The sequence below is a fragment of the Ostrinia nubilalis genome, chromosome 6, assembly GCF_963855985.1.
Source record: "Ostrinia nubilalis chromosome 6, ilOstNubi1.1, whole genome shotgun sequence".
Lineage (NCBI taxonomy): Eukaryota > Metazoa > Arthropoda > Insecta > Lepidoptera > Crambidae > Ostrinia > Ostrinia nubilalis.
The window spans coordinates 15,808,329-15,827,977 of NC_087093.1; the positions used below are offsets into that span (position 1 = coordinate 15,808,329).

A 19,649-nucleotide genomic window follows, 5' to 3' on the forward strand; every position below is an offset into this window, starting at 1 on the left:
ACGCACTTGGCCTTGTGTCGCTGCGCGCCGGTGGCGGAGGTGTGGAGTTGAGGCTCGCAAGCTATACTGGACCTTGTGCGGGTGTGATAGGGGCGATGTTTGCTTGCCTCGCCGCCGGAGAACAGAACCTGGCCTTGTGCCGGAGGTGAAGTGATGTGTCAGCGCTCGTCTGCACCTTATGTGGAGGTAGTAAGAGTGATATTTGCATGCGAGTGGCGGAGGTGTGATGGTTGAGGCTCGCAAGCTAGACAGCCTTATTCAGGTGTGATAGGGGCGATGTTGGCTTACGTAGAAGTGGTGCGTCAGCGCTAGTCTGCACCTTATGTAGAGGTAGTAAGAGTGATATTTGCATGCGAGTGGCGGAGGTGTGAACGCGTGCGTGAGTCAATGTTCGCTCGTATGTGAGGCCTTGTCGAATAGTATCCTGTAGGTGGGCCATCGTGCGTGTTTTGTTTTCGATGTAAAGTCGCGGAGATGAACAGGCCTGGTGATAGGGGCGATGTTGGCTTACGTAGAAGTGGTGCGTCAGCGCTAGTCTGCACCTTATGTAGAGGTAGTAAGAGTGATATTTGCATGCAAGTGTGTTACCTCGTTGCCGGGCGGGATGCGCCACAACTAGGCCTTGTGCCGGCGGTGGAGTGGTGCGTCAGCGCCAGTCTGCACCTGATGTAAAGGTAATAAGAGTGATATTGTGTTACCTCGTCGCCGGGCGGGTGGCGCCACACGCACTTGGCCTTGTGTCGCTGGGCGCCGGTGGCGGAGGTGTGGTGGTTGAGACAGTACTCGCAGACGAAGAGCCGTGGCACGCGAGGCGCGTCACCCGGGTAGGGAGACTGGTACCACACTTCCATCATGTATTTGCCCATCACTACGAATCTGGAACGAACAAAGGGATACATGTCGTTATTACTGCGTTTGTGGGACGAAAATGGACTAAAGCCCGGTCCGTGAGCACGTAGGATTTTGTCCAATGACCCCTAGCTACCCATCCTTATCGCTCGCACGTAATTATATTGCTTGGGGTCATTGGACAAAATTCTACGTGCTCACGGACCAGACTATACATTTATATGGCCATCACATTGTATACAGTACAAGAATAGGTTATAAATCCACATTAACCCATCAATATGTGTTCACTTTAGGAATAGCCAATAAAAGTATACACATCTTCGTTATTACATTTTTTTGCGTTAAGAGTTGCATCTCAAACTAGTCTAAGATACTAATATTATAAATGCGAAAGTAACTTTGTCTGTCTGTCTCGCTTTCACAACTAAACCACTGAACCGATTTTGATGAAATTTGGCATAGAGATAGTTTGCGTCCCGGGAAAGGTCATAGGATAGTTTTTATCCCGGTTTTTGAAACAGGGACGCGCGCGATAGTTTTTATGTGACAGATAAAATTCCACGCGGGCGAACCCAGAGTCTAATGCCCGGTTTCACCATCAATCCCTAATTTTTAAGGGACCCTTATGGTACCACTTAACAGAACAAACAAATTTTCTTTTCATAGATAGAGGTCACTTAAAAATTAGGGATTGATGGTGAAAACGGGCATAAGTAGCTCAGATGGAAGTGCAGTCGCCCGGCAAGCGAAAGGCCCTGGGGTCGATTCCCACCTTAGGGAGTTCGATTTTTTCAAGTTATTTATGCGAAGTTAACTCGCACTTGGCCAGGTTTAGACTCACCTGGTCCCTCTATCCGTCGATATATCCCCAAGTTCTTCCTCTATCTTGATGGCTGCCAACGCCTGCGCTTCCCTGAACAGCCTCAGATCGTAGTCCGGGGCGAAACCATCCAGGATCGGTTCTCTCTCTTCTGTCGTTTCTTCGCAAGTAATGGATAACTTCTCGCGGAGTTCTTGACTTCCTTTCCATTTGGAACGCATGTCCTGGGTGAAAGGAAATAAAGTATTAAAGCCCGGTCCGTGAGCACGTAGAATTTTGTCCATGACCCCAAGCTACCCATCCTTATCGCTCGTGCGTAATTATGTTGCTGTCGCGCTCGCACACTCACTGCGAGCGATAAGGATGGGTAGCTTGGGGTCATTGGACAAAATTCTACGTGCTCACAGACCAGACTATAGACAAGGAATTTTTATGGCTTTTGAGTTTGGGTTTTATGTTCATATACAAGTCAAGCATTCATAACTAAAGTAGCATTCATAACTAAAGTACCTACATTGCTGACTAAATAAATTATTATAAAAGAGTAATGAATAATATTGCAGCAGATCGTTGACTATCATATGACCACTGGAGCTTAGAGACGTCAGTTTCTTGCCAAGTTACACTTGCCACGTGGTGGTATAGCAGTCACGTGTCACGTGGCGTGGCTGTAGCGACCCACCTTGACCTTGAGCTGGTAGGCGCGCTGCTCGATGGTGGGCATGGTCCGGGGCCGCTGCTGCAGCGTCTGCAGCGCGCGCCGCCTGGTGCTGGAAGCTGCCGCGCGCTCCTCGCCCGCGTCACGTGTCACGTGGCGTGGCTGTAGCGACCCACCTTGACCTTGAGCTGGTAGGCGCGCTGCTCGATGGTGGGCATGGTCCGGGGCCGCTGCTGCAGCGTCTGCAGCGCGCGCCGCCTGGTGCTGGAAGCGGCCGCGCGCTCCTCGCCCGCGTCACGTGTCACGTGGCGTGGCTGTAGCGACCCACCTTGACCTTGAGCTGGTAGGCGCGCTGCTCGATGGTGGGCATGGTCCGGGGCCGCTGCTGCAGCGTCTGCAGCGCGCGCCGCCTGGTGCTGGAAGCGGCCGCGCGCTCCTCGCCCGCGTCACGTGTCACGTGGCGTGGCTGTAGCGACCCACCTTGACCTTGAGCTGGTAGGCGCGCTGCTCGATGGTGGGCATGGTCCGGGGCCGCTGCTGCAGCGTCTGCAGCGCGCGCCGCCTGGTGCTGGAAGCGGCCGCGCGCTCCTCGCCCGCGTCACGTGTCACGTGGCACGTGGCGTGGCTGTAGCGACCCACCTTGACCTTGAGCTGGTAGGCGCGCTGCTCGATGGTGGGCATGCTCCGGGGCCGCTGCTGCAGCGTCTGCAGCGCGCGCCGCCTGGTGCTGGAAGCGGCCGCGCGCTCCTCGCCCGCGTCACGTGTCACGTGGCGTGGCTGTAGCGACCCACCTTGACCTTGAGCTGGTAGGCGCGCTGCTCGATGGTGGGCATGGTCCGGGGCCGCTGCTGCAGCGTCTGCAGCGCGCGCCGCCTGGTGCTGGAAGCGGCCGCGCGCTCCTCGCCCGCGTCACGTGTCACGTGGCACGTGGCGTGGCTGTAGCGACCCACCTTGACCTTGAGCTGGTAGGCGCGCTGCTCGATGGTGGGCATGGTCCGGGGCCGCTGCTGCAGCGTCTGCAGCGCGCGCCGCCTGGTGCTGGAAGCGGCCGCGCGCTCCTCGCCCGCGTCACGTGTCACGTGTCACGTGGCGTGGCTGTAGCGACCCACCTTGACCTTGAGCTGGTAGGCGCGCTGCTCGATGGTGGGCATGGTCCGGGGCCGCTGCTGCAGCGTCTGCAGCGCGCGCCGCCTGGTGCTGGAAGCGGCCGCGCGCTCCTCGCCCGCGTCACGTGTCACGTGGCGTGGCTGTAGCGACCCACCTTGACCTTGAGCTGGTAGGCGCGCTGCTCGATGGTGGGCATGGTCCGGGGCCGCTGCTGCAGCGTCTGCAGCGCGCGCCGCCTGGTGCTGGAAGCGGCCGCGCGCTCCTCGCCCGCGTCACGTGTCACGTGTCACGTGGCGTGGCTGTAGCGACCCACCTTGACCTTGAGCTGGTAGGCGCGCTGCTCGATGGTGGGCATGGTCCGGGGCCGCTGCTGCAGCGTCTGCAGCGCGCGCCGCCTGGTGCTGGAAGCGGCCGCGCGCTCCTCGCCCGCGTCACGTGTCACGTGGCGTGGCTGTAGCGACCCACCTTGACCTTGAGCTGGTAGGCGCGCTGCTCGATGGTGGGCATGGTCCGGGGCCGCTGCTGCAGCGTCTGCAGCGCGCGCCGCCTGGTGCTGGAAGCGGCCGCGCGCTCCTCGCCCGCGTCACGTGTCACGTGGCGTGGCTGTAGCGACCCACCTTGACCTTGAGCTGGTAGGCGCGCTGCTCGATGGTGGGCATGGTCCGGGGCCGCTGCTGCAGCGTCTGCAGCGCGCGCCGCCTGGTGCTGGAAGCGGCCGCGCGCTCCTCGCTCGCCGCCACGCACCACGCGCCCGTCACGTTGTGGTAGACAGGGCACGCGTCCCACGTGAAGTGGCGGTTCGATTTGCCACCTTAGTGGAAGAGGAATAAGGATTAATATAACTATAGTCTGGTCCCAGAGCACGTAGAATTTTGTCCAATGACCCCAAGCTACCCGTCCTTATTATTATATATACCTGGGATATTATGTATACCTGGGACAAACAGTCCAGTTAGGTAGGTCCAACTTCGAAAAAGATGTCAATCGTCGAATCCAACTCGGATGGGCAGCGTTCGGGAAGCTTCGCCATATACTCACGTCCGAAATACCGCAGTGTCTCAAATCGAAAGTATTTGACCAATGCGTGTTGCCAGTGATGGTATACGGATCTGAGACGTGGTCGCTTACTATGGGCCTCATAAGAAGGCTCAAGGTCACCCAAAGGGCGATGGAGCGGGCTATGCTCGGAGTTTCCCTGCGTGATCGAATCAGAAATGAGGAGATCCGTCCTTATCGCTGGCGCGTAATTATATTGCTGTCGCGCTCGCACACTCACTGCTGCCGCCGGTCGCACAGTCGCGACAGTATAATTACGCGCGAGCGATAAGGATAGGTAGCTTGGGGTCATTGGACAAAATTCTACGTGCTCCGCGACCAGACTTTAGTTTCTGCGCCCAGCAGTGCGCAGTCAACTTCGAACTATAAAGAATTTAAGCCGCGCACGCGTCTTCTAATCGAAAACAAAAGTTGCTACAGCAGAATAGGGTTAGATAGGAGTTTTTAATACTAAAACTTTCCTCATTACAAGTAAATGCATAAGCCTAAGCGCAGACCACCGACTTTTAGTTGGCCTATAGTTGAGTCGTGCTGTTACACCGATTTGGTGTCTGCCGATTCTTCATACAAATTGAAATAGGGCCCAACTATCAGCCAACTAAAAGTCGGTGCATGATCTGCGCCTATGCTAAAGGTTGATGAAAACACATAATGATGATGATTATGAATGATATCATGGCTATATTTTAGACAAATTATAAAAAGAAACTTTTTTTAAACTCTACAACAGTGGTTCCTAACCTTTTCAATGTCACTACCCCTGTGAACAAGTATGAGAATTGAGTTTACCCAGTGGCGGCGTAAGGCGTAGGCGACGTGGGCCACCGCCTACGGCCTCGCGGAACAAGGGGCCTCGCGCATCAAAAATTTTGAAAAAAATGTATACAAGGTGGAGATGACAATATCACAATACGACAATAAATGCAAACATTGACTATTAAATATAAATTCTTGATAGCTAAACAATGTAGTTAAAAAAATATATTTATTTCCAAACAAATTCAGCCATAATCAGACACAAAATTAAGCAACAACACGGTTTTAAGTGACGAACATTATTCTTTGGCGCAATATTCCTTTAAAAATAAGCACTGAATCAAGAAATCAGAAACTGTCAATGAATAGACCGTTGACCCGTTTTTTTTTTATAAAATCCGTCTTCAGGTCGCCACAGAACAAGGCCTCGCGAAATCTGTCTTGCCCACATCAAATTTAGGTCTTGCCCCGCCACTGAGTTTACCCCTAGCTAAGCTTTAAAGTAGTTCATTGCGAGGCCGCGGCACGCCACCGCGAGACCGCCGGCGGTCTCCTGCGGCTCTACAGAATCTAAGAATTTCGTGGTGGGAGTAAAAGACAATGCCGGAAATTGGCGTCTTTTTTTTTCGCGCGGCCATCGACCAATCCATGTTTTTTGGATACAAAATAGTGTAATAAACCAAACTTACTATGACATGTATACCTCTAAACTCAGTCTGAACTGAGTTACGAGCATTAGAAGTTTGATGATTTACATACTAGATTTGCTTTTTGCGCGTAAGTTTTGTAAGAAATTGCAACAAAATAGTGACATTGTATGTGTAAACAAACAATACCATCCATTAAAGGCTCCAGACATCAGTGTGGAGTAGAATCAGCGCAATAAGAAAATATCGCAATATTTTGTTGCAATTTCTTACAAAACTTGCGCGCAAAAAGCAAATCTAGTATGTAAATCATCAAACTTCTAATGCTCGTAATTCAGTTCAGACTGAGTTTAGAGGTATACATGTCATAGTAAGTTTGGTTTATTACACTATTTTGTAATCAAAAAACAAAGTTTGGTCGATGGCCGCGCGAAAAAAAAAAAGACGCCACCTTCCATACAAAATCTGGCATTGCCATTTGCCCATTGGATCGTAAAATGTACTCTGTAACCGAAGGCATACGATACATTTTACGACGGCCAAATTTACCCCCACCAAGCAATTTTTTGCTAAATAAGTTTGGCGCGGCCTATACCGTACTTTATTTTGTTTATTGCTATTTTAATACTTTTTCGTGCCATCCCGTGTTACCCCTCTAGAATTTCCGTTTACCCCTGCGGGGGTAATTACCCCCAGGTTAGGAACCACTGCTCTACAAGCATTGTATTTAAGTACATACCAAGGTGGCCACTGGAGTCGCAGCCTCTGACAGGACACCGTCTCTCTGATGGCTCTGGTGGAGGCAGTGGTCTGATAGGCGACTGGACTGCAGGTAGGCGACCTTTGAGGATCTTTTTGATGTCTTTCATGTAACTGGAATAAAAAAGGTGTTATTATTATTATTGGTTTTTGGGCCTTTATTTGCGCCAACTCGACCAGGTTTGATCTATTGTGGCAGCCCTTGTCTTTAAAGTTCACTGCTTAGTCCCGTTGAGTCTATAAATTTCCAGATTCTTTGGAGCGTGATATCTGCTATCTCATCCGGGTGCATGATGTGTCGCCCGAGATGGATACTTCTTTTGCTCATAAGCGGGAAGCATGAGCAAAGAACATGCATGGCCGTTTCTTCTTCTGTATGGCAGAATCTGCACAGAGTTTCCTCGGTCATGTTCATGTTCGATTTATGTTTGTTTAGTTTGCAGTGGCCGGTCAGTATTCTAGTCACTGCACAAAATCAAAATCAAAATCAAAAAATATTTATTCAGTTTAGACCACAAGTGGCACTTATGAACGTCAATAGAAAATAATAAAAAAAGAAAAGGTAGCCCTTATGGGGCACTTTACATGTCTCCTTATCTTTTGGGCCCTACCAGCGCTTCGAGACAAACATATGGCAAGTGCTGAGAAGAAACGCCGGAACAAACTCAGTCACCACTTATTGCCAGGAATTATCTAACGGTAAGAATAGTCAAATTTAAGTACATCAAATATGTGCAGACTGAACTGACCACGCATCCTTGTCATCAATATAGTCTCGAACCTTGTAGTACCCTTTGGACATAAGGGTATTTTTTATATGTATCTTAAATTTGTTTATTGGCAATTCGACAAGGTTGTGTGGTATTTTGTTAAATATGGTAATACATTTCCCCAAGAATGAATTACCTATCTTATGCAACCTAAATGATGGAACAGCAAGTTTATTCTTATGTCTCGTGTTAAATGAGTGGACGTCACTTTTCTTAGTAAATAAATGTATATGTTTACGGACATACATAATGTTATCAAATATGTATTGCGAAGCCACAGTCAATATATTGATTTCTTTAAAAACTTCTCTAAGCGAGTCACGTGGTTTAAGACCGTATATTGCCCGAACAGCTCTTTTCTGTAAAATGAAAATTGATTCTATGTCTGCTGCTGAGCCCCACAGTAAAAGACCATAAGACATAATACTATGAAAATAACTAAAATATACAAGCCTTGCTGTTTCAACATCAGTCAAGTTTCTGATCTTTCTCACCGCAAAGGCAGCTGAACTAAGTCTTCCCGCCAAGGCAGCAATATGGGGGCCCCATTGTAATTTACAGTCTAGGGTAATACCTAGAAAGACAGTAGAGTTTATCAGTTCAATGCGTTCATTATTTACTGTAATATTAGTATTAACTTGTTTGACATTAGGCATAGTGAATTTTAAACATTTAGTTTTTTTTGCGTTTAATAGCAAATTATTAGTTGTAAACCAGTCTAATACTTTGGAAAGAGCATTATTCACGTCGTCAAATATTTCCTGACGCCTGTCAGTTTTAAAAATTAAAGAAGTGTCATCAGCAAATAATACTATCTCACAAAGGTCCTTTGAATAAAAAGGTAGATCATTTATATAAATCAGAAAGAGCAATGGTCCCAGTATTGAGCCTTGGGGCACTCCCATTTTTAGGGGGGCGCCCGAAGAGTTAGTTCCGTGAATATTTACTTTTTGTAATCTGTCTGAGAGGTAAGAGTGTAATAGGCTTAAGGCCTTGCCTGATACGCCATAATGTTCTAGCTTAAATAACAGAGTTTGATGATCAACACAGTCAAACGCCTTCGATAAGTCACAAAATACACCAATAGCATCCTTTTTCTCCTGCCAAGCATCGAAAATGTGTTTGATAAGAGCAACCCCTGCATCGGTCGTACTTTTCCCTTTTGTGAACCCATATTGTTTTTCATGAAACAGTTTATTTAAGTTAAAATGAGACAGTAGTTGATTGAAAATAATTTTTTCAAATATTTTACTGAGCGCAGGTAGTATCGATATAGGTCTAAAGTTGGATGGGTCACTTTTGTCTCCTGCTTTAAATAATGGTATGATTTTACTATGTTTCATCAGGGTAGGGAACTGACCTTCGTTAATACATTCATTAAAGATATGAGCTAAATGGGGAGCTATAAGAGGAATGATGGGTTTTATTATGTCTGTTGATATGCCCCATATATCCTCTGTCTTTTTTATATTTAGTTCTTTGAAAGTTTTTATAATAACTATGGGGTCTATTTGTCTAAATTTTAATGGGCTATTGCAAACATCAACACAACCCTCGAGAAGAGACATTGCCTGATATGAACATGAATTAAGACTGCTTGTTGTTATGATTGGTACATTTGAGAAGTAACCTTCGAATGCGTTTGCTACCTTATCATTGCATTTAATATACTTATTATCAATTTTTAATGCGAATGTGTCATCCCGAGATATAATTCTACAAGTTTCTTTATTAATACAATTCCAAGTAGCTTTAATTTTGTTGCCAGAGTTTTTAATTTTGTCACGTATGTAAATAGATTTTGCCATGGTACAAACTTGTTTAAAAACTTTTGAGTATTTTTTTACATATTCTATAAAGTCCGGGTCGCTACTATAGGCTTTTCTACCATATAATTCAAACATTTTTTTCCTACTAATATAAATACCTACTGTAGCCCAGTCACTGAATTTAGTTTTATTGTTTTTAATAATAATTGTTTTCTTAGGAAAAGTTTTATTGAACTCATTTTTAATTAATTCAAATAATTGCTCATATAAAATATTTATACTACAGTTAAAATAATGCAAAAGTGGGACCTTATTAGATATTTGAGATTTAAATTTGTCTTTCTGGGATGCAGTGACTGGTCTATATTCTATTTCCTTGCTCGATGGCACAAAATGGTGTTGAAATGACACTATTTGACCGCAATGATCAGAATTAACAAAATTTATTATTGATTTCTCTAGCACTAAGCAGTTACAGAATATATTGTCTAAGCAAGTAGCTGATGTTGGAGTCACCCTAGTTGGTTCAGAGAAAAGATTTAACAAGTTAAAAGATTTGAATAAATTTAAAAACCGTATTGAAAGAGAGGAATCTTCTATTATATTAATATTAAAGTCTCCACATACAACTACTTTCTTTGAACTATTACACACTCTTCTAAGTACCTCTTCCATTGTGGTTTCAAATAATTCATAGTTACTAGATGGGGGTCTATATACACATACAATAACATAGTCGTCCAGTTCTGCACATGACAGCTCAATAGTTCGCTCGACAGAGAGAGATACAATATCTTTACGCTCTTTACATTTTAATTTATCATTGATTAATATTAGTGACCCTCCACGAATAGCTAACTCTCTAGTGAATGAACTAATAAGCTTATAATTATTAATGCTCAGCATTAGTTCATATTGCCTGAGCCAATGTTCCGTTAAACATAAGACATGAATATTCAATTCTTGGATAAATAACTCAATTTCCAAGTCTTTGCCGGAGAAGCCTTGTACATTTTGATGCACTAAATTAAAACCGTTAAATTTCTTTGTACCCGAATTTTGTATGCCAGAGTTATCCTCTATTGTCTTACGATGTAATTTAAATTATGATTTGGAACAGATTCCAAGGGTCGAACATCCATGTTCTGCTCAATAAAAGCAGTTTGGCTAGCCAAATTAATGGCTAAATATTTAATAAAATATGATAGCGAATTCGCTATTCGTCTTTTACAATATTTATTTAGATAATTATATTTATCTATTGTCAATAAACATTTATTTTTTAAATAATTGTTAATGTCAATTACATGGAATTTGCATTGATTATATGTCAGTGTATTCAATGTCAAATTCAATTTATATCTTAAATTATTTTCCTCCTGTGGCAAGCTTCTACTGTAGGGGAATGTGAACAAAATTATTTTATCTACATTAAGTAAACATAAGCTATCAAAAATATTTAGTAGGTCTTTTTTGCCTACATTGCCCCTATTTCCTATTAAAATTACTAATGTGGTATTTATTGAGAACGAATAATTTGTTATTTTTCTCATAATTTGTAAATAGGAAGCACCCGGTAAACAGTGGTTGATTACACTTTGTCCCAAGTAACTATTAATAAGTTGGCCCATATTTTTGCCTAACTCATCACTGAACATTACTATGTTGGTTTTTTCAATATTTTTAGTTGGGGAGCCGCTGGTAAATGTGTGTGATATCCTAGGACAGTAGTCTTTGTTTAGGGTGTTTAGAGTAGGTGGTGACTCACAACCAGACTGAAAACTATCTGTACAAGATTCATCCAATAGGATAGAATTTTGACAGTTGCAATTAGATATAAATTTTTTCAAAGCCTGGAAATGTTCATCACACTCTTTTTTTGTACATTGATACCGTTCAGACATTGTGTTCAAAGATTTCTTAAGATTACATAATTTATATTCTAGGTTTTCGACATCATGTTCATATTTCAGTACACTATTCTCTAACATTGTGGAACATATGTCAAGCTCATTCTTTAGACGCTGTCTCTCATTTATATAGTTTACTTTGTTGTATAAGCATTTTTGTTTTTTAATCAACTTATTTGTTTTTTTAATATAATTACTAATTTTTACATACTTTTTAAATTTATTTTTACTGCATCTGACAATCTTACCACATACAGGAGTATTGTTTAAAGTATTATCACAAGTTAGGTCTATGGTAATTAATTGTTTGTCAGATGCAGTTTGGGTCAGGCTGGGCGCACTACCGACTAACTCGTCAAACATGATTTGGGTTTTGGTGGCTGTGCAGGCTTCTCTTTCAGCTTCCATTAATTCGATATGGCTGTGAGCATCATAAAGGTCTTGTTTCATGATGGTCATACGTCTGAGGTTGTGTACGTACTCTTCATTGCACTCACCAAACCCGTCAATGATTAATTGTAGCCTATTCCGTTCCTCTACAATTGTCTCATAGTTGGTGTGCAGCTCAGCCATCTCTTTCTTTAAATGCTTGTTTTTATCCCACACATCCATCAGCTCCCTCTCATTGTCCTCTCTTTCCCTATTTAATTGCTCAATCAAGTCTTTGGCTGCCTTCAAATCTCTCAAAGCCAGTTGGAGTTGGGACTCCTCCCGGCGAGCAAAGGCTTTACGTGTAAGCATTGTTTCTTTTGGTAAATAATAAAGTATTAAAATGTAAATGCCAAAGGATCAATTGATCAATAATTGGAGGTTGACAAAAATGTAGGTAAATATAACCTCTTACGCGGGTGACAGTATAAGGTCACAATAATAGTATTTCGTTTCTAAAATATGCACTACTGTTGTAAATATAAAACAAATAGGTACCTGTTTCGAAAGATAGAACAATGTTAACAAAATCCAACGTAATATTTTCGTAATTGCACTGTCAAATCGGTCCTAAGTATTTGCACAATTTGCACCATAAACACAATGCAATACACAGATTTAAACGTTATTTCACTTATAATTACATAAAACAGTAACAGTGATGAGTTTAGAGACCTTTTATGATATTAAATTAAATAAAAATCAGTAAATAAATTGGGACAAGTTCAAATCAGCTGTTAGCGGTAGTGTTGCCACAGGAAAAAAAAAAACTTTGCACAGGCTTTGTATCTTTTGAACTTTAGCAGTTCCTTAGTTACTTTATTGCTATATCCCTGAATGAGTGCTTTTGAGTGTTTTTGTCCCGGTGTAGACTTCCACCACTCAATAGCCTCTTGTTTGCAGAGGGCGGTTAAAAAAGGTGTTACAATGTAATACACAGCCTGAATTACCAGGAGAAGCTGAATGCCCATGTTAACAAACTAGCGCACGCTCTGAGTGGCGAAGGCGCTCTTCAGCATACCCGGCTAAAGAGAAATGACATACCGAGCCTACATAAAAGGTTTACCACCTGACATCAAGAGAGTCGTGTGAAATGAATTTTCACACAAGTATGGCTCTCGAAGAAAACATAATCTGAGGAATCAACCAAAGAAGTGGCTTATTGTTGAAAAACAGATTGCCATGAAGCAGAAACATAAAAAAAAAAAAACAATGTAATAAATGCAATGCATAACTATATCAGTTCATCAGAAAAGAAGCGACAAGGGAGAAATATGCGAACATCAGGGCCTCTTAAACTCGTCTTCCTATTGTAGGAAATAACCTAAACCCGTCACACGCATGCGCTGCTCATTGTTTTTTTCTACAGATACGCGGCGCCTGCGCGAGTTTTAAAATAAAATAAAATTCATAAAGTTCATTTATTTTTGCAAATAGGCTTTTAGAAAGCACTTTTACACGAGGCCTTAATCCTCTATTTGCCTCTGATAAATAAGAAAAGGTTAACTTCCTGCAGTAGCGACTTTATGATCTGTGGGCTAAGAGTGAATTTACATTAAAATTTATGACAATTTTAGTTTTCGAAAGTTTCCCGCTAGGGGCGCTGTACAATCCGTCATACATATAATGTAATTTTTTGAGCGCGTTAAAAAAAACACACTAGGCCCTCTGATGACTGTGTGAAAAATAAATAAGTTACTTACCTTTTTTCATGACTTTTGTCATCAGCTTCTGAATCCGTGTCAGTGTGAGTAGGCCTGGATATAGTGGCCAGTCTGGAAACTCTAGCTGATAATGATCTGGTGAATTTTCGAGGCATCGTGGCATCCTTTGGATCGACAATTTTTCCAACAGTTTCTTGCTGCAAGTTGATAAAAACATTATTAAGTTTGTAATGTGCATTATTGTTACACCAATATTAAAGTAAAAATTGCATATAATTTATATATTATATGGTATGTATTTAAACCTAAGGTTTTAATATTTACATACTTTGTTAGAATTGCCTAAAGGTGGTTTAGTTTTTCCAGTTTTCAGTGGAGGTGGTGGTTCTACTTTTTTGGGTGCCGGTTCACTTTCACTATCAGAAGACACGGACTCAATCGATGATTGACTTGACGAACATGACGATGCACTTTTATCTTCAACCGCTTTCTTCGGAGGGGGCCCACTTGGTTTATTAGTACTCCTACGCTTTACATTATCTTTTCCATTTGAATCATCATTGTCAGGTGTAACAGAAGAAGAAGAATTCTTTTCATCACTAGACTTCCTAGATCCTTTTTTAGAACCAGGGGACCCCTTTGGACTTTTGGACGATTTGCTCTCAGTTTCAGATTCTGAACTGTTGACCGGTGAAAATATGCTTTTTTTCTTCTGGTCAGATTTAGGAGTTGGTTTTGCAGTTTTCGAAGCTGGCTTCGGAGTTTTAGCTCCACCAGATAAAGGCTTTTTAGCCAGGACACTTGCAGCTTTCGCTTTAGTAGAGCTCCGTCTTTTTGGTGTTTGATTTTTGGGGCTTTCTATTTTTGGAATTTCGTCATCGCTCGAAGAAGATATTCTGTTTGTTTTGGACGGTCTTCTTTGTTTTGGTTCTTCTTTGTTTTCCTCTGGTTTTGTGGGGGACTTAGGGGGTTGGGCTTGGATAGAGTTGACCTGTGGTGTGTCGGACACGGAAGATTCTGAATCTGAACTGGAGGACCCTGAACCGGAGCTCGTGGAAGAGCTTCCACTGCTGCTTGAATCGGAAGAAGATCCAGAGCTGCTGTCACTGCTACTGTTAATCTGAAACGTTACATTACAACATGAAGAAATTAAAAATAATAATCATTTTTTAAGCAAGGCATGGGCCTTAATTCGTCAATCAATCAATATTGCTTCACAGCAATTGCTTTTAAAGTTAAACATCTTTTTACAAACAAAATCATATCATTAAGTTGTTAATTGGAGAAATCCAATCAATAATTAGGAGGTCATTATGGCATCAATGAACAATGTGATTATTGCCATTGTTTTGTGTTAAGTGTTCAGAGATAAATTTTATAAGATTAAGTTTACACTTCTGCTAATGGTTTGGGGTTACGAGAGTTCAAATTAAATAAAAAACAAGTTACTTACATTCAGGTTCGTCATTTTGAGTGCTAGTAAAAAACTTAAGTACACTAAAACACTGATCAGTAGTATAGTATTGTACACACAAACTAATCAATTAAATACACAGCCTGATTATCTATAATTTCAGTTATAAATCAATAACTATCGAAAATAAACCCGTAAAAACTAAATTCCCAGTCCACCAAGTCAACCAAAATCTGACAGTAGTAGTGAGTGAGTGACAAGTGATTGGGAGCGTTTGGCTGAAAATAGAATTTGTCAGCAAAATGGCGAACGAAAAACTTTAGCATGTTTTAGGCGAGGACAGACATGTTTGCTAACTTCAAAAGTGACGTTATCCTTTACATTTTTTTTAGCAGTGATAGCACTTATAACCCTATACCGCTAAAAGGACGCCATTAATTTTCTTACTAGCGCTAACAATGGTATTCTCGGCCAAACGCCTCCGTGATTGATCTATTTGGCCCCAAGTTCCGATTTTAGCATATAAATACACCGAAAAGGTAAAAGAACTAAAAAAAAAACTTTTATAATTCTAATCCATCCAGTTGTAAATAAACAAAAATACTTTTTCATTCGGAACCAATTAGAGAGCTTATTTAAACTTTTATTACATTAAATTAATTTCAACAATGATTTTGTACTATGTGTATGTTTGCAAAACGGACCGACTGAAATAATATAATGACAGCGAGTTCTTGGTGTCAAAATATTTTAGGTTATGTTGCTGTCTACAAACACGATTGGATCCTGAAATTAATTTAAATTATGTGCAATAATGTCAAAATTACGACAAATAATTCTATCATCATATTGCCGCTATTATAGTGCTCAGCAGGCCAAGAAGAAACTACCGATAATATCGTGTAAACGTCCCGAATTCAATCACTATGAGGGCCAAACTTATAAAAAGTTTGAGGGAGTCAAACTGGCTTCTAAGGGCTGGCTCCACGCTAAGTCTAAGGGAGACTACTTTGTGATATATGGTGATGCAAACAAGAAGGTAGAAAAAGAGGTGTACAAGAAAAGTTTTGAGGAAATTGGCGTGTCGAATGAGTTGATTGAGGTTATGACTAGTCAAGGAATTTCGTTGCCTACGGAGATTCAGACTAAAGCAATACCGTCGATTTTAAAAGGCAATAACACTGTAGTCACGGCTGAGACGGGATGTGGCAAGACGCTGGCGTATTTGCTCCCAATTTTCCAGCACATACTACAGTGGAAACCAAACATAGATGAGGAGTTTAACAGTCCGTTAGCAGTTGTTATTACTCCAAATAGAGAACTAGGTATGCATGTAACTATAGTGAATCTATTTACTTTACAATTTTTTTGCTTGTTTGGTCCATTATCAATGCAATTACAACAAAAATTTTAAAATTATGATCAATCTTACTTCCACAGCAACACAGATTGGGGAGGTCGCCCAGAACATAGCTCAGAGCTTGAATCTAAATGTAACCACACTTGTTGGCGGTAAAACCAAGCAGAAGATGCTGGATCCCCCAATAGAATACTGTGATATACTTGTCACAACCCTAGGAGCGTACAGCAAGCTGGTTACGACTGGTATTTTTAAGTTACACAATGTCCACCATGTGGTTCTGGATGAAGCGGATTCTTTGCTTGATGATAGCTTTATTGGAAAAGTATCAAACTTGATGAAGAAGTTTTCTGTGAGTCTAGTTTTTTCTACTTTGTAATCAACACAATATAACTGACTTAACTAATAGTTAAACCAGTGTAATGTCTGTCTGTCACATTATAACAAGTTAAAATAATAATAACCTTTATTCTGACTGTATTTCATTATGAAATTAATAACACTTTCATGCATGCATCAACTCCATCTGTATGTCACATTGTCACTTATTTGACTAAAGTTTCCTTCAACTGAACAAGTTAAAGTAACATTTTCCCGTATATTGTTCTCTTTAGTTCATGAAACTCTTTCTTTCAGATACGTCACAAAGTGGAAATCCAGACGCCTCCAGTGGGTTGCCAAGTGACCTTTGTGAGTGCCACGATGCCTCATGAATTACCAGCAACAGTCAACTCATTCGTTGATCCTGAATCTTTAAAAACTGTGACCACCTCTAACGTACATAGAATATTGCCACATGTGCCTCAAAAGTATGTATTCATGTAATTATATGACTCTGTTTATGATTATGTTAAAGTTGTAATAGAAACTAAAATGGATATTATAATCTGGTGAAGTTTGCTCTAGAAAATCTGTCTTAAGGAACAGTTATAAAATGTAACTCAAATATGAATCTAAACTCCAAATCTACTACAGGAGGAGTTTGTGATAGGTCTAAATAAATATTGAAGGCAGTCACCCTGTCATAAGCTTGTAATGTATGTTTTGAACTATTCAAATGCTTTAAAATGCCGAATCAATAAAAAAAAAACTTCTGTCACTTCTCCTGCTAGTATTAAAAAAAAATCTATATTATTTAAGGTTCCTCCGGCTTGGCAAAGCCCATAAACCAGCTGAGCTCTTGAAGTTAGTCCAGGCAGACATGAATATGAAGCACCCAGTGATGATATTCTCCAACCAAACGTCCACTTGCGACTTCGTGTCGATGTTCCTTAACGAGAATAACATTGAATGCATCAATATAAACGGACAGATGGCCGTTGCTTTGAAAATGGGGAAGTTTGATCTGTTCAAGAGTGGCAAAGTTAATGTGCTGTCTTGTACAGATATAGCATCGCGTGGATTGGATACTACTCGTGTAAGTACTAATATCAACATGTTGATATATCAATATGTATAATTAGATAATGAATTTATTTATGCCATATAATAGGGATGATGTCTGGGTAATGAAATTGAAATTCTGTTTAGTCCGTCAGACAGATAATAAAAAAAATTTGGACACATTTTTTTTTTTTTTTTTTCAAATAATTACAGTATTATATTGAGTTGAAATGTTGCGTGCCGTCACTTTTGAGTATAAAATCTACTCAAGCGTGACGTAATGCGCCATTTCAACTCAATGTAGCACTGTTATTATTAAATTATGAAAGAAAATTAAAAATATGAGTAATATATTTTCTAATTATCTGTCTGATGGACAAATAATTGAAATTTTGTCATCTAGCCTATTGGTACATAAAGGCATTCATGGTCATGTTCCCAATCCATTTCTTATGATCATAAGATTATTTAATTTTTCAAGTTTTTAAAAATATGTTTGTGACGAATCTTAAATGAAAACCATTTTGAGAATGAGACTCATTTTTGATCAAAAGTTTAACGATTCATCTACTAAGCTAAGACAATAGGTAGGTAATCATTAATAATCATGCCTTTTGTTTTTATTTATACATCCCAAATGTTGGTCATAAATATTTGCTGTGGTCATTGAACTAGCTCTTTCAAAATGTATTTTAATTTAATTTTACAGGTTCAACACATAATCAACTACGATTTCCCACTATACACTGCCGACTACATCCATCGCTGCGGGCGCACCGGTCGCATCGGCTCCTCCCAAAACTGCCACGTCACGAATTTCATTGCTTGGCCAAGAGAAGTGCAGCAAGTCCAGAAAATCGAGGCCTCTGTGAGGAAGCACAGTGAACTGCCAAGCGTGAACGCTAACATAAAAAGGATAATTGAAGATAGGATAGTGAAGATGGTCGATTCTGGTGCAATCAGGAACGTGGCGTAGGTTAGTGTACAGTTTATGTTAGATGAAATAGACTGATGTTACAAATATGCTGTTTTATTTGATTAGCCGATTAGCTTTTACTACCTACGTCTTTGCATTAGTTTCAGGTACATAGTTTTATAATTTTTGAAGCTATTGGATTCCAATTAGAATTTGGAGAAACAAATTCTACAAATCTTTCTGGAGCAGTCAGGTAAAATCACTTACTTGTTGAGCGATATTGTATCAAATTGAAATTCTTTTAGCTCAAAAATACGGCTCCATAGAAATACCTACACTGGCCAATTTTATTTGGTACAACCGCATACAATGCCAATGCAAATAAACATGATTTATATTATTAGGAATTTGTCTATTGGTTTGAATAAAACAAATATTTTGCATACACTTTAAAATTTTAATACATATTCACACAAATAGATTCTAAACCAAGAAATCGTCTAGTTCACCATAGAGTTTGCTTTTTACAAATATAAAATATGAACACTTCTCTAGGACCACTCTTAGATTCAAGGGTAAGACTAGAATATAATTCGTTCTAAAAATAAAGTGCCAGATTTATTTCTAATAGGCACTAAAATAAAATTGTAATTATTAGTTATAGCTAACATTTTACATATTAATTATTGCTTATTTATTTATTAAGAATCTATATTTTTTTGTGAGGTGGTATTTTGAAGACTAGGAAAGTCACACATAAAAATGCCCGTAAGGTAGGTAGTTCATTATCCGGGAAAAAACATTATTTTACTTTAAATAATTTGGCCTTAGTTTTTGATTTCACGTAGATATACTTCATTGGCACTCTTTTTTTAATTAAAGGCTATGTATGTTTTTGTACATTAATACAGTTGATATTTGGATAATAATTTAGTGTCATAGAACTATCTTGAAATGTGTTTATACATACACATAATTTAAGTTATTTAATGTAGGTAATTTATAGATTTTTCTATTACTATGAAGTCAAATCTTTATTTTAATACATCAAGACGTTTAATCTATTCTACTCTTTGGTGTTAAAGTTCCTTTTTTGGCATCACATATTTACATATTATTATAATAATTATCCTTACATTTGCTACACACCTTGATATTAGGAAGTTACATATTCACACAAAAATATCTATTTTACACCAACCAGTAACTCTACTCTAAGGCAAAATACAGGGTGTTTGGCGCATCGTGTGCCAAAATGATTTGGCAGATAGAATGGGTCATTTCCTATATTTTCAGCCCCCATAACACGTTCCATGCCAGGCGGCAGTAGTCTTTGTAGTAATAAAAAGAGAAATGTGGCTGCATACGACAATAGTCAA

The 19,649-nt window shown here is 40.7% G+C and overlaps 2 protein-coding genes across 2 annotated transcripts in view; one reads left to right on the forward strand and one right to left on the reverse strand.

The window, feature by feature from the left end:
* Positions 1-14,838, reverse strand: part of LOC135072837 (histone acetyltransferase KAT7) — a 38,071-nt gene extending 23,233 nt beyond the window's left edge. Inside the window, exons 1-13 of the mRNA XM_063966877.1 lie at positions 14,651-14,838; positions 13,526-14,317; positions 13,237-13,394; positions 6,636-6,769; positions 4,055-4,248; positions 3,751-3,888; positions 3,440-3,577; positions 3,122-3,388; positions 2,811-3,077; positions 2,659-2,766; positions 2,355-2,492; positions 1,694-1,896; positions 699-876 (exon numbers count right to left, since the gene is read on the reverse strand). Coding sequence (XP_063822947.1) covers positions 699-876; positions 1,694-1,896; positions 2,355-2,492; positions 2,659-2,766; positions 2,811-3,077; positions 3,122-3,388; positions 3,440-3,577; positions 3,751-3,888; positions 4,055-4,248; positions 6,636-6,769; positions 13,237-13,394; positions 13,526-14,317; positions 14,651-14,665 — 2,730 coding nt within the window. The 5' untranslated portion in view covers positions 14,666-14,838. The remainder of the gene's footprint in view (positions 1-698; positions 877-1,693; positions 1,897-2,354; positions 2,493-2,658; positions 2,767-2,810; positions 3,078-3,121; positions 3,389-3,439; positions 3,578-3,750; positions 3,889-4,054; positions 4,249-6,635; positions 6,770-13,236; positions 13,395-13,525; positions 14,318-14,650) is intronic.
* Positions 14,839-15,319: 481 nt separating this feature from the next.
* LOC135072989 (probable ATP-dependent RNA helicase DDX28) lies at positions 15,320-18,375 on the forward strand. The gene is made up of 5 exons (XM_063966990.1): positions 15,320-15,936; positions 16,052-16,323; positions 16,608-16,780; positions 17,112-17,388; positions 18,064-18,375. Exons 1-5 carry the CDS (start codon positions 15,426-15,428, stop codon positions 18,328-18,330), a joined length of 1,500 nt encoding a protein of 499 aa, XP_063823060.1. The 5' UTR covers positions 15,320-15,425; the 3' UTR covers positions 18,331-18,375.
* The last annotated feature ends 1,274 nt before the right edge of the window (positions 18,376-19,649 follow it).